Here is a 13,583-nt window from a genome sequence, read left to right as displayed (position 1 = left end):
ACCAAGGAATCTGCTAAAACTAAGCACCCTCAGCTTCACTATGAATCAAAGTTGTATATGCTTCTTCAGGGAGGAAGTAAGTTTACTAATTTCTGAATTCTTTTGGTTTGCTATTTGATGTACTGAAGACAAAACAAGTTTGTTAATGCTCTCATTTCTTGTATGAAGCTGGAATTCCCCACCTTAAATGGTTTGGAGTTGAAGGAGAGTATAATGCCATGGTTATTGATCTTCTTGGACCAAGTTTAGAAGATTTATTTAACTACTGCAATCGAAAATTTACATTAAAAACAGTTCTAATGCTGGCTGATCAGTTAGTAAGTATTCCACCATCATAGAAGATTGGTTTCATGGTTTTTGTAACTGCAATTTTACTCACTCCCTTCTGTTTTATGAAGATTACTAGAGTTGAGTACATGCACTCTAGAGGTTTTCTTCACCGTGATATAAAGCCTGATAACTTCTTAATGGGGTTGCGCCGCAAAGCAAGTCAGGTATATATTCCTCTTTTCTGATTCAGGTTATATACATGCGCTGTTTGTGCCTGCACATATTATTTAATTTTCTTATGACTTTGAACTTTACTCGCCTTAAAAAATATTTTGCCAGTTGTCTTCTCTATTATGTTGTTTATTACATTTGGCGTATCCTTTGCTCTGTAAAGGACATAATTATTATAGGACATTGCCACTGGACAGTTGTTCATTCTTGAAACCTTGCAGTCTGATAAATAATGCATATGGCAATTGGAAAGAATGAGATATATGCTCTTAGAGAGTACAGTGTTTGATTGTTACTGAAGCAAATGCATAAACAGTGTGATACATAGTTGTGCGTTGATTGTAGATTTTATGGGTCTGCAATGATGGCGAATTGGGACATCATCACTGGCGGATCCAGCACCCGGCGAGCTCCCGCTGCCGCGCGTGCTGGATCTGCCAGGAGCCTTTTTTTTTTGTTTTTTTTTTTTTTTGCTGAGAACAGACAAATATATAGTATATATTACTGGTAAGTTATTTTTTTTTTTCCAAATGTTGCTTCTAGCCAAGTTGGTTGGCGCTACCTTTTGCTTCTTTGATGTCCCGGGTTCGAATCTTCGTTTGGCACTTCCTTTTGCTTTTTTAGTTATACAATTTTGACCAAAAACCATTGAAATAAGGAAAGGGGCCAATGGAGAATCGAACCTGTGAGCTCTTCTAGGACATAGTGAAAACTTAACCACTATGACACTTGATGAGTTGTTATACGAAGTTTATCAAAATAATATATGTAAGATTTTAGTGATTTTTATGCAATTGTAAAAATTTAAACACCATGCTCTTCCTTTAAATTATACAAAGCAATAATATTATTTGGTGAGTACGATTTATTCTATAACAAAATTATATATGTTCAATTTCAACAAAATAATTATTTTATTTAAATTTTAAGTTTTGTTTGATTCTTATTTAGTTCAGAATACATTTTTCTTTCATTTATTTTCGATCAAATATTCTTTAATAAAATAATATTATACTTAAATTCAAATTTTTTTTTTATTTTTAACTATACATTCTCTATCGAATTACTATTCCAAAATACATTTTTTTACAAAAAATGACATCAAACGAGCTCTTAATATTTTATTACGGCCGACCGTGCTGGCTCAACATCCTGGATTCGCCCCTGGACATCATCATTGGTCTGTGGTCTTACCATTTATGAAACCTGGTAGAGTCTCATGGTTAATATATGTTTGTGTAAGAATAAGATATCTGCGCTAAGAGAGATTTGGATGCATGCTTAAACTTGTTAGTAAAAGGAAAAAATGTGCAGAATCTGGGATTGTAGCCAAGGATGGCTGATTTGGTGCTTCTTTCAGCGGTTAGTCATTTTCAAATTATGATTAGCTGAAAGTAGAAATTAAATCTATGCTTTGGTATAATTTCAAAATGTATTTATGTAGGAAGCACCCGAAGTAGTAGTACATATTGATTTGGTCTCTGTACACATATACGTCGCTATTGTTACTTAGCCCTTGTTTGGCCTCCATCTTTTCACATTATAATTTTTTCTCTAATCTTATTTTCAACCAAGCAATCTTTCATAAAACAATATTACACATGAAAAAAAAAATTCCTTCTTTTTCAACTACACGTTCTCTAAAAGACACTATTCAAAAATTTTAATGCCAAATAATGAGGTCCAAACGGAACCTTATTTTTAATAAGGGGTGGTTATTGGATTCTATGTCATATTCAATTGGCACAACCCATAGATGTGTTGTTTTATCTATTGGATTATATAAGCCTGGAAATCATGCATAATGATATTTGAAATTGGTAACAAAACTTGAATTCTTTTATTTTTTCCTTTGTCTGCTCTGTTCTACAGGACAGATTCCTGCAAGCTCGTCCTTGGTGAGGCTGTTATTGAAAGAACAGTGATCCGTTGGTTGTTGTTTTCTCTTAGTCCAAAATGGTTTCTTGTTTTTTTCTTTCACTGACTTATAACTTGTGGTGTAGAACTCTCTTTTGTGACACTGTAGCTAGTATTTCATCTATCTATACAGCTTTCTCAATAATTCTATTTTAAAAGATTATTAATTCAAAACTTTAGGAAAAAAAAAAATGTGAGTATACCTGAATACTGCATTAGGATTTTATAAGGGCCAGAACTGGAACTGTTTAACGTAAATTTTTTTTATTCCTTTCAATACCCTACTCTTTTTCTTTTTTTTTTCATTTGGTCCCTTCCCTAGACTAAAAATTAACCCAGACATATCCTTTTCTTTATCACTAATGAAATGTTCACTATTTCTATTCACTTTCATAGCAATGTAATGATTTAATATCATGTCATGACGTGGATTAAGTTTTTTTCTTTTTTTCTTTTCAGAACAAATTTAATGAATCTGACATGTTTATATATTGATGTTTAACATGTACTTGAATTCTTATGTATGGAATTTTTCAACTTTCTACCTTCTTAAACTGACTTCTGGTCTTTCTTGAATAGGTATACATCATTGACTACGGGCTTGGAAAGAAATACAGGGATCTTCAAACTCAGAAGCACATACCGTACCGGTATGAATATGATGAGCTATTGTTTTACTATATAATGACTTTAGTAATCTTTTTCGATTATGGTTCCCAACTATGCCATTGGCAATTGTTGAGCGCGGTACTAAGAGTAATAATCTTTCAATAGTAAGTTTGTTTTTCGAATTTGTGTGGCACCAGTTGTGCTTCTATTGCTAATCATCACTCAGTATACCCTTAAAAGATCAGAGTTAGATGTTTTAAGCTAATGACACTTAGCATGTTTTATTTCTTATAATCACTTTTGACACTCCATTTGCCTAGTTTGGTTGATATGAGCTTGTTATGTGGCAAATCTACATATTCTTAAGTTCACCGGCCATGGGGAAGGAGAAAGAGGGACGGATTGTGGGGCTAGGTTGAAGGTGTTAAGAGTATGTTGGAAAATGTTGCATTGCTGCAATATTGGATTTGGGCCTTTTTATTTTCTCCTTAGGGAACAGCTTGTAAGCTTGGCTCAAGGTGTTTGTCCTGTGGTCTTTATTTGTATGAAGGGATATGCACATCACTGCATCTAACTCAAGAGCACACGAAAGCTCTTGTTCTCTTAGTAGTGGGATTGGGAAAAGTTCACATTGGTTTTTCTGCCATTCACCACCAACTGAAGAAAAACAGAAATATCACTTTCTGTCTCCGGCAAGCAGCAACTACTCCAATTATCGGTTTTTTTCTGTTCACAAAGTGCTTGGTTCCGGTCTGGTTATTAACAAGGACCTTCCTGCCATGCAAAATGTTTCACTCCACTTGCACCATCACTTTCCTAGACTAGAAATTGGCCTTCCTTAATAATAGCTAACATAATTGGCCTGACTAAATCCAAAATTATAGCACTAGCAAGTAAAGAAGTGTTTCCTGCAAGGCATTGAAAAAAAAGAAAAGAAAAGTATCCTCCTCCTAACTTATGAAGCCTTACCCGCATGAATGGAATTCATATCTCCTTCGTTTGGGGGAGAAGGGAGAAAGTCACATAGATATTGACATGTTATGTAAATACATAAAAAAGATTAGCAACCCAAATCAAAGTGAACTACGTTATGATTTGATATCCTTTATGGGGTACATAGGCAGCTTGGTAGCTTTTCCAAGCATCAATAAAATTTTATGGTAGTTGGTCTTTATCATTGCTGTGTAGCGAAGTGATGAAAAAATATGTCAGGACATAGCGGGATTCCCCATCTCCCATGATTCCTTTCCCAGTGTCTATATTCCCCCCTCTTCCAAGTCTCAGGCTGAACCTCACGGAAGGTACCCTTTCTAAAGGTAACTTCCAGCCATGTTCATACTCGACACGATGCCACACCGGTTACATATTGATACTTGGTTGGTTGGCGAATGGATGTTGAGATAATGATTTTGTGTCACGGTATAACATAGGATTGAGTCGGTGTAAAGTAGCAGTGATGTTGTCCGTAGTTGGTCCTGCTGCCAAGGAAAAAGGTCTTTTGAAATATTGTAACTCAATAATTGAAGGATCCTGGCTAATGGATGAGACTTGAAGTGAAGATATTGTTTCCTTAAGAATTTATTATTTGCAAATTGGATGGATTAGTGAAAAACTAAGTTCTCTTTAGGTTCAGGATGTACATATGTGATAGAGGAGGACAGTGAATCACATGGTGCATTTATGACGTTTAAGAATATCGGNATTGAAATATCCACAGATTGGCTCGAGTTCTAGAGTACGAATTGGTGCTCTCTTGATTTGTTGTCTATTAGCCCTGCTTTATTTTGAGTTAGTATTTGTATCTTATATTTTTCTTTCTTATATCAGCAGCCAATGGGGAAATTACCTATAAACCCTGGACCTTCGGCTGAAAGAGTACAAAAGACTCCAGGTCTGCTATGGTGCCTCATTTTGTTATTAGCACCCCCTAGATTTTGATGTTCATCCACATTTTTTGTATACATGCCGATTGAATTTGTCACGTGTATTGGGAACTTTCTATCGCCTTTTGATTTGACATAATTATCTGAAAGTTAATTGGCTAATAAATGGTTTCCTTTATTTATGTGCATCGTCTAGTGAAGCAAGAAGTTCGAGACAGATTCTCTGGTGCAGTTGAGGCATTTGCCAGAAGGAATGGTTCTGTTGGAGGCTTGCATGGGGATAACTTGAGGTACAAATTGTCAGACAGCTTGCCATCATCAAAAGATGTGGTGAGTATACTAAAGATTTGGGTTTAATCTGTTTTGTCTGTACTCTATTTGTTGCCTTTGCTATTCCTTCTCTGTGTGTGCATTTGTCAAAGGAAATTGTAGTATTGGTACCCATAACCCAGTCCATTGCTCCAATGGCAAGTTGGACCTTGAAAACGACTTGATTACAGTATAAGTCGGATGATTCTGCGACAGATCTCCTCATTTTATTGTAATTGCACAATCGATCCCCGACAATGGAAACCGTGTAAATCTTGTTAAATCATCACATCACTGACCTTGACATGTCCAATTTCATGAAGTTAAGTTTTGCTTCTCAACTTTGGCTTGTGCCCTGAAACTTGGAGTGAGGATAATTAACTTGTGACCTAAGATTTAGACAGTTACCATCATTTGGGACTTATTGTGCAACGATAATGGAAGTCGGGGGTAGGGGACAAATTGTTCCTTTTTAAAGGTTGGGACCATCTTGTTAATGGAGCAATAGTTTGGGGATCAATGGTGCTATTTGCCCTTGTTTTCATGAATCTTTGTGTTGAAATTCTGTCATTATGTACCCTTGCTGCTTTGTCCTCCAGCAAACTGATTCTGAAAGAGGACGGTTGTCTTGCACTGGTAGTACATCAAAGAGGGCGGTACTATCAAGCAGCAGGCCAAGCTCCAATGGGGAAGCCAGTGAAAATCGCACTAGCCGGTTAGGATCAGGCAGCGGTCGACTATTCTCCACTCAAAGATCACAACCGGGATTTGAGTCCAAATCGTCTTCTTTTACTCGTGCTACAGTCTCTAGAGGCGGCCATGATGACGCTCTCCGGAGCTTCGAGCTTCTAAGAATAGGCTCAGGGAAAAGGAAATAAGGGTATTTCATAACTGAAATATTTGGTTCTTGTGCTAAAGCCTCATTGCTCCTACATTATGATGGATATAAAGCGACCCTATTGTATACATTTGTGACTCGAGTACCCTGTACGAAAACATGGTTTCATTACTGGGGGCGATGTTAACAGCGCTAAAAGTCAGCTGTCGTCTCCGGATATTGTTACTTTCTGATTCTTGCTTTAACCTTTTATTGTAACCCAATAAAGATGCATGTGATTGTATTGCTAAAGTAATCTGTTCAAGACTATTGTATGGTCCAACTAGTTCTTGTCTTATCAACTATTGTACAGCTTTCTACTCCTATGGTAACTACCTTCTTTTGTTTCTTCATCTTGTTCTCTCCTTATCTCCATTAGAAAGGAGGAAAATCGAAAATTTTGATTGTTAAGAAAGAGGTCTACTACTTGGAAGAAAGCATGATTAGGCTGTTGACTGTCATATTTGGAATGACTAAATTGTAAAAAATTCAACGTGCAGTTTTGACAATAAATTTAGTGATCAATTAAAACAAAATTAGAAGTTTGGTGGTCAATATGAACATTTTGTCTCATTCATTACAAGAAATAAACTTATAACAACAACATACAAAATTATTTTCTTCAAACTCATTCTCAACCACTTATTTTTTTCTATAAAATAATATTACATATTAATTCAAAATTTTTACCTATTTTTAACCAAACATAATAATAATAATAATAATAATAATTATTATTATTATTATTATTGTTGTTGTTGTTGTTGTTGTTGTTGTTGTTATTATTATTACTACTACTACTACAAAGTCTATTTTCTCCGGAAAGGGGCTCAAATAGGGACATTAGAAACATAGAGATTTGATTGAATTGAGTTAAGTGAGGCCTTTACATTGAAGGTGAGCTTGTAGTAAAAAATGAAACCTATGATAAGGTTGAATTGAGCTGAGACGAGCCCTTACATTTAGGGTGAGCTTGTTGTTGACGATAAAACATGTGATAAGATTGCATTGAACTGAAGTGAGGCTCTTACATTGTGGGCAAACCTGTTGTTGTAGATAAAGTCCGCCATAAGGTTGAATTGAGATAGGGTGAGGCCCTTACATGGGGGTGAGCCTATTGTTGAAGATGAAGTCTGTGATGTGATAAGGTTGAATTGAGCTGAGACGAGTCCTTACATTAAGAGCGAGCCTAATGTCGAAGATGAAGCCCATGATAAGGCTAAATTGAACTGAGGCAAGATTCTTACATTGAGAACGAGCCTATTATTGAAGAAGAAACCTTTGATAAAGATGAATTGAGCTGAAGCAAGAGCCATACATTAAGCCTTCTATCGAAGATGAAGGATGTGATAAGGCTGAATTGAGCTGCGGCTAGGACCTTACATTGGGACGAGCTTGTTGTCAATGATGAAGCCTGTGATAAGGCTAAAATTCAATTGGGCGAGGCCCATTGCGTTTAGGGTAAGCCAGTTGATATAGATACAGCATGTGATAAGGTTGAAATTCACTCATGCGAGGCCCTTGCTACAAGGGTGAGTCAGATGATAAAGTTGAAATTCACGTAGGCTAGGTCCTTGCATTGAGAGCGAGTCGGTTGATAAAGCTGAAGAGACAACCTTTGATAAGATTGAATTGAGCTTGGATGAGGCACTTCCATGAGGGCTAGACCATTGGTGAAGAGATAGCATTTGACAAGACTGAATTGAACTTGGCAACGAGCTTGTTGGTGAAGAGCCTGAATTGAACTTGGGCAAGACTTTTACACGAAAACGAGCTCATTGTTGAAGAGATAACTTTTGATGAGGTTGAGTTGAACTTAGACGAGGCCTTTGCATGAAGACGAGCTCATTGTTGAAGATGCAACTTTTGATGAAGTCGAATTAAACTTGGGTGAGGCCTTCTATAAGGGCGAGCCCGTTGGTACAGAGGCGGCTTTTGATAAGGCTGAATTGAAATTGGATGAGGTCTTTACTTCACACTTCGTTTTTCCGAATGTCTGTCTCATTCATTACAAGAAATAAACTTATAACAACAACATACAAAATTATTTTCTTCAAACTCATTCTCAACCACTTATTTTTTTCTATAAAATAATATTACATATTAATTCAAAATTTTTACCTATTTTTAACCAAACATAATAATAATAATAATAATAATAATTATTATTATTATTATTATTGTTGTTGTTGTTGTTGTTATTATTATTACTACTACTACTACAAAGTCTATTTTCTCCGGAAAGGGGCTCAAATAGGGACATTAGAAACATAGAGATTTGATTGAATTGAGTTAAGTGAGGCCTTTACATTGAAGGTGAGCTTGTAGTAAAAAATGAAACCTATGATAAGGTTGAATTGAGCTGAGACGAGCCCTTACATTTAGGGTGAGCTTGTTGTTGACGATAAAACATGTGATAAGATTGCATTGAACTGAAGTGAGGCTCTTACATTGTGGGCAAACCTGTTGTTGTAGATAAAGTCCGCCATAAGGTTGAATTGAGATAGGGTGAGGCCCTTACATGGGGGTGAGCCTATTGTTGAAGATGAAGTCTGTGATGTGATAAGGTTGAATTGAGCTGAGACGAGTCCTTACATTAAGAGCGAGCCTAATGTCGAAGATGAAGCCCATGATAAGGCTAAATTGAACTGAGGCAAGATTCTTACATTGAGAACGAGCCTATTATTGAAGAAGAAACCTTTGATAAAGATGAATTGAGCTGAAGCAAGAGCCATACATTAAGCCTTCTATCGAAGATGAAGGATGTGATAAGGCTGAATTGAGCTGCGGCTAGGACCTTACATTGGGACGAGCTTGTTGTCAATGATGAAGCCTGTGATAAGGCTAAAATTCAATTGGGCGAGGCCCATTGCGTTTAGGGTAAGCCAGTTGATATAGATACAGCATGTGATAAGGTTGAAATTCACTCATGCGAGGCCCTTGCTACAAGGGTGAGTCAGATGATAAAGTTGAAATTCACGTAGGCTAGGTCCTTGCATTGAGAGCGAGTCGGTTGATAAAGCTGAAGAGACAACCTTTGATAAGATTGAATTGAGCTTGGATGAGGCACTTCCATGAGGGCTAGACCATTGGTGAAGAGATAGCATTTGACAAGACTGAATTGAACTTGGCAACGAGCTTGTTGGTGAAGAGCCTGAATTGAACTTGGGCAAGACTTTTACACGAAAACGAGCTCATTGTTGAAGAGATAACTTTTGATGAGGTTGAGTTGAACTTAGACGAGGCCTTTGCATGAAGACGAGCTCATTGTTGAAGATGCAACTTTTGATGAAGTCGAATTAAACTTGGGTGAGGCCTTCTATAAGGGCGAGCCCGTTGGTACAGAGGCAGCTTTTGATAAGGCTGAATTGAAATTGGATGAGGTCTTTACTTCACACTTCGTTTTTCCGAATGTATAGGTAAGATGAAACCTTGCATGGAGGAGGCGCTGATATATAGACGAGATGAAGTCTTGCACGGCGGAAGCCCTGATGCATAAGTGAGATGAAGCATTTATACTTGAAAAAATAATATATAGTCTCGTGCTCTGTGGATGAAGCCTCTAAAGTAGATGAAATATTTTTGTAGAGATGAAGTCTCAAATTTCAGGGATAAGATCTCTTAATTCGTTAACTATAACTTATTCTTTAGGTTTCCTTCCTTCTTTAGAGTTTGTTTCGTTCATTGCCTCTTCTTCAGAGGCCTTCGATTTTTAGGGGTTATCATTTTATAGTCTCTTCTTTAGATGTTTCCTTTTTTCATGGACCTTCCATTTTTCAAAGATTGTGTGTATTCCTTTGCATTTGGAGGAGGAGTTATTGCATAAGGGCATTTTGCTGGGGTGATGTTCCTCGTATTGGTGGCCATTTTCACCACCTCTCACATGCTTCTGATTCGATGATGCATGTGATGAGGTCGGCAATCGGTGACTCTGATTCGAAGGACCTCTTCTTCAGGGACCTCTCTTGACGTTCTTAGGTGTTTATCTTCATCACCAGCACTCATTTTGGACAGACGCCTCTTTTATTCAAAGATTTGATCTCTTGAGTAGATTTTGACCTCAAATACTCATTTTTCAAGGAGTGTGAACACCTACAATGCTGAATTGAATTTCAAATCTTCTATTTTACGGCTTTTAATTGTCTTTTATTCAAGAACAAAACATTTTTTCAATGGCGAAGTTGAAGCACTTTTTCGTAAGCTTTTTCCACGAGGATGCTTGTGGTTTTAGAATGATTTTCGACGGACAGCGCCAATTTATTGACCTCATTTTTTGTAAGGGCGACGTGGCTAATCCTCAGTGGTGGTGGAAGAGACTGTACTCATTTCGACGGTTAAATCTGCATTTGTAAGGGTAAAATTTGGTTGTAGGATGTGATTAAGATGCGCGACACTTAAGTAAAAGGGGTTCAGATCCGGGGATTGTAGAGGGGAAATAGAGATTGGAAAAGTTACATATTGAGAGCATATACTTGCATTATCTTTGAACAGTATAATGTGTGAGCTTTATAGTTGTTGTTGTTGTTGTTGTTATTATTATTACTACTACTACTACAAAGTCTATTTTCTCCGGAAAGGGGCTCAAATAGGGACATTAGAAACATAGAGATTTGATTGAATTGAGTTAAGTGAGGCCTTTACATTGAAGGTGAGCTTGTAGTAAAAAATGAAACCTATGATAAGGTTGAATTGAGCTGAGACGAGCCCTTACATTTAGGGTGAGCTTGTTGTTGACGATAAAACATGTGATAAGATTGCATTGAACTGAAGTGAGGCTCTTACATTGTGGGCAAACCTGTTGTTGTAGATAAAGTCCGCCATAAGGTTGAATTGAGATAGGGTGAGGCCCTTACATGGGGGTGAGCCTATTGTTGAAGATGAAGTCTGTGATGTGATAAGGTTGAATTGAGCTGAGACGAGTCCTTACATTAAGAGCGAGCCTAATGTCGAAGATGAAGCCCATGATAAGGCTAAATTGAACTGAGGCAAGATTCTTACATTGAGAACGAGCCTATTATTGAAGAAGAAACCTTTGATAAAGATGAATTGAGCTGAAGCAAGAGCCATACATTAAGCCTTCTATCGAAGATGAAGGATGTGATAAGGCTGAATTGAGCTGCGGCTAGGACCTTACATTGGGACGAGCTTGTTGTCAATGATGAAGCCTGTGATAAGGCTAAAATTCAATTGGGCGAGGCCCATTGCGTTTAGGGTAAGCCAGTTGATATAGATACAGCATGTGATAAGGTTGAAATTCACTCATACGAGGCCCTTGCTACAAGGGTGAGTCAGATGATAAAGTTGAAATTCACGTAGGCTAGGTCCTTGCATTGAGAGCGAGTCGGTTGATAAAGCTGAAGAGACAACCTTTGATAAGATTGAATTGAGCTTGGATGAGGCACTTCCATGAGGGCTAGACCATTGGTGAAGAGATAGCATTTGACAAGACTGAATTGAACTTGGCAACGAGCTTGTTGGTGAAGAGCCTGAATTGAACTTGGGCAAGACTTTTACACGAAAACGAGCTCATTGTTGAAGAGATAACTTTTGATGAGGTTGAGTTGAACTTAGACGAGGCCTTTGCATGAAGACGAGCTCATTGTTGAAGATGCAACTTTTGATGAAGTCGAATTAAACTTGGGTGAGGCCTTCTATAAGGGCGAGCCCGTTGGTACAGAGGCAGCTTTTGATAAGGCTGAATTGAAATTGGATGAGGTCTTTACTTCACACTTCGTTTTTCCGAATGTATAGGTAAGATGAAACCTTGCATGGAGGAGGCGCTGATATATAGACGAGATGAAGTCTTGCACGGCGGAAGCCCTGATGCATAAGTGAGATGAAGCATTTATACTTGAAAAAATAATATATAGTCTCGTGCTCTGTGGATGAAGCCTCTAAAGTAGATGAAATATTTTTGTAGAGATGAAGTCTCAAATTTCAGGGATAAGATCTCTTAATTCGTTAACTATAACTTATTCTTTAGGTTTCCTTCCTTCTTTAGAGTTTGTTTCGTTCATTGCCTCTTCTTCAGAGGCCTTCGATTTTTAGGGGTTATCATTTTATAGTCTCTTCTTTAGATGTTTCCTTTTTTCATGGACCTTCCATTTTTCAAAGATTGTGTGTATTCCTTTGCATTTGGAGGAGGAGTTATTGCATAAGGGCATTTTGCTGGGGTGATGTTCCTCGTATTGGTGGCCATTTTCACCACCTCTCACATGCTTCTGATTCGATGATGCATGTGATGAGGTCGGCAATCGGTGACTCTGATTCGAAGGACCTCTTCTTCAGGGACCTCTCTTGACGTTCTTAGGTGTTTATCTTCATCACCAGCACTCATTTTGGACAGACGCCTCTTTTATTCAAAGATTTGATCTCTTGAGTAGATTTTGACCTCAAATACTCATTTTTCAAGGAGTGTGAACACCTACAATGCTGAATTGAATTTCAAATCTTCTATTTTACGGCTTTTAATTGTCTTTTATTCAAGAACAAAACATTTTTTCAATGGCGAAGTTGAAGCACTTTTTCGTAAGCTTTTTCCACGAGGATGCTTGTGGTTTTAGAATGATTTTCGACGGACAGCGCCAATTTATTGACCTCATTTTTTGTAAGGGCGACGTGGCTAATCCTCAGTGGTGGTGGAAGAGACTGTACTCATTTCGACGGTTAAATCTGCATTTGTAAGGGTAAAATTTGGTTGTAGGATGTGATTAAGATGCGCGACACTTAAGTAAAAGGGGTTCAGATCCGGGGATTGTAGAGGGGAAATAGAGATTGGAAAAGTTACATATTGAGAGCATATACTTGCATTATCTTTGAACAGTATAATGTGTGAGCTTTATAGTAGAAAGAGATGAATAAAATTCGTTGGATAAAGAGACTTGTGACCTCATCCAAGTAACTGGGGCACCTTGTCATATGTATCAATTGGTTAGTCTTAAGCTTAGGCACATTTAATTTATTGACCTTTAGCAATCTTAGACTGACACATAGGGGCTAAACTTGACATGTTGACTTGTAAAGTGACGGTTGAAGTGTGTTGTCACATCAACTAGATTATTTGTAGTGTCTCACCCGCGTTGCCTTATTCATGAGGATTTGGCCCTTCGTATGGGTTTGACCTCTCCGTAGGGGTTCATCTGAAATTATCATATTGGTAGAATGACATGGAGTGTGGCCAAGGTTCATTTGCTATGTCATTGCCATGTGATCATGCTTGGAGCCTCGTTGGAATAGACGTAACAACACTTAACATTATAGTTAACATATAAGATGAAATCACATGAATTATGGACTTTACATTTGAACGAGCCATGATTCCCTTGAATTGGATGTGATAAAAATATGAATATAATAATTTAATACATTCAGTAATTCTCTATTGTCGTTCAGTACACGATTTGGGACAGGACTTTATCCCAGTCGTCACCTAGTTCCTCAATTAGTCAATAATTTTTCATCCGGTTGTCATTTCTACGATATAGGTA

At 37.4% G+C, this 13,583-nt stretch overlaps 1 protein-coding gene across 1 annotated transcript in view; it reads left to right on the top strand.

Annotated features, from left to right (window-relative positions):
• LOC111371117 (casein kinase 1-like protein 11) overlaps positions 1–6,422 on the top strand; it is a 7,661-nt gene extending 1,239 nt beyond the window's left edge. Inside the window, exons 3-15 of the mRNA XM_022993026.1 lie at positions 7–76; positions 169–317; positions 399–494; positions 2,998–3,191; positions 3,348–3,351; positions 3,395–3,457; positions 3,520–3,777; positions 4,087–4,155; positions 4,216–4,328; positions 4,720–4,762; positions 4,855–4,918; positions 5,107–5,240; positions 5,819–6,422. Of these exons, the coding sequence (XP_022848794.1) occupies positions 7–76; positions 169–317; positions 399–494; positions 2,998–3,191; positions 3,348–3,351; positions 3,395–3,457; positions 3,520–3,777; positions 4,087–4,155; positions 4,216–4,328; positions 4,720–4,762; positions 4,855–4,918; positions 5,107–5,240; positions 5,819–6,097 (1,536 nt within the window). The 3' untranslated portion in view covers positions 6,098–6,422. The remainder of the gene's footprint in view (positions 1–6; positions 77–168; positions 318–398; positions 495–2,997; positions 3,192–3,347; positions 3,352–3,394; positions 3,458–3,519; positions 3,778–4,086; positions 4,156–4,215; positions 4,329–4,719; positions 4,763–4,854; positions 4,919–5,106; positions 5,241–5,818) is intronic.
• Positions 6,423–13,583: the final 7,161 nt, after the last annotated feature.

The sequence above is a fragment of the Olea europaea genome, chromosome 22 (assembly GCF_002742605.1).
Source record: "Olea europaea var. sylvestris chromosome 22, O_europaea_v1, whole genome shotgun sequence".
In the NCBI taxonomy this organism is placed as follows: domain Eukaryota; kingdom Viridiplantae; phylum Streptophyta; class Magnoliopsida; order Lamiales; family Oleaceae; genus Olea; species Olea europaea.
This window is presented reverse-complemented; position numbering and strand designations above follow the sequence as displayed.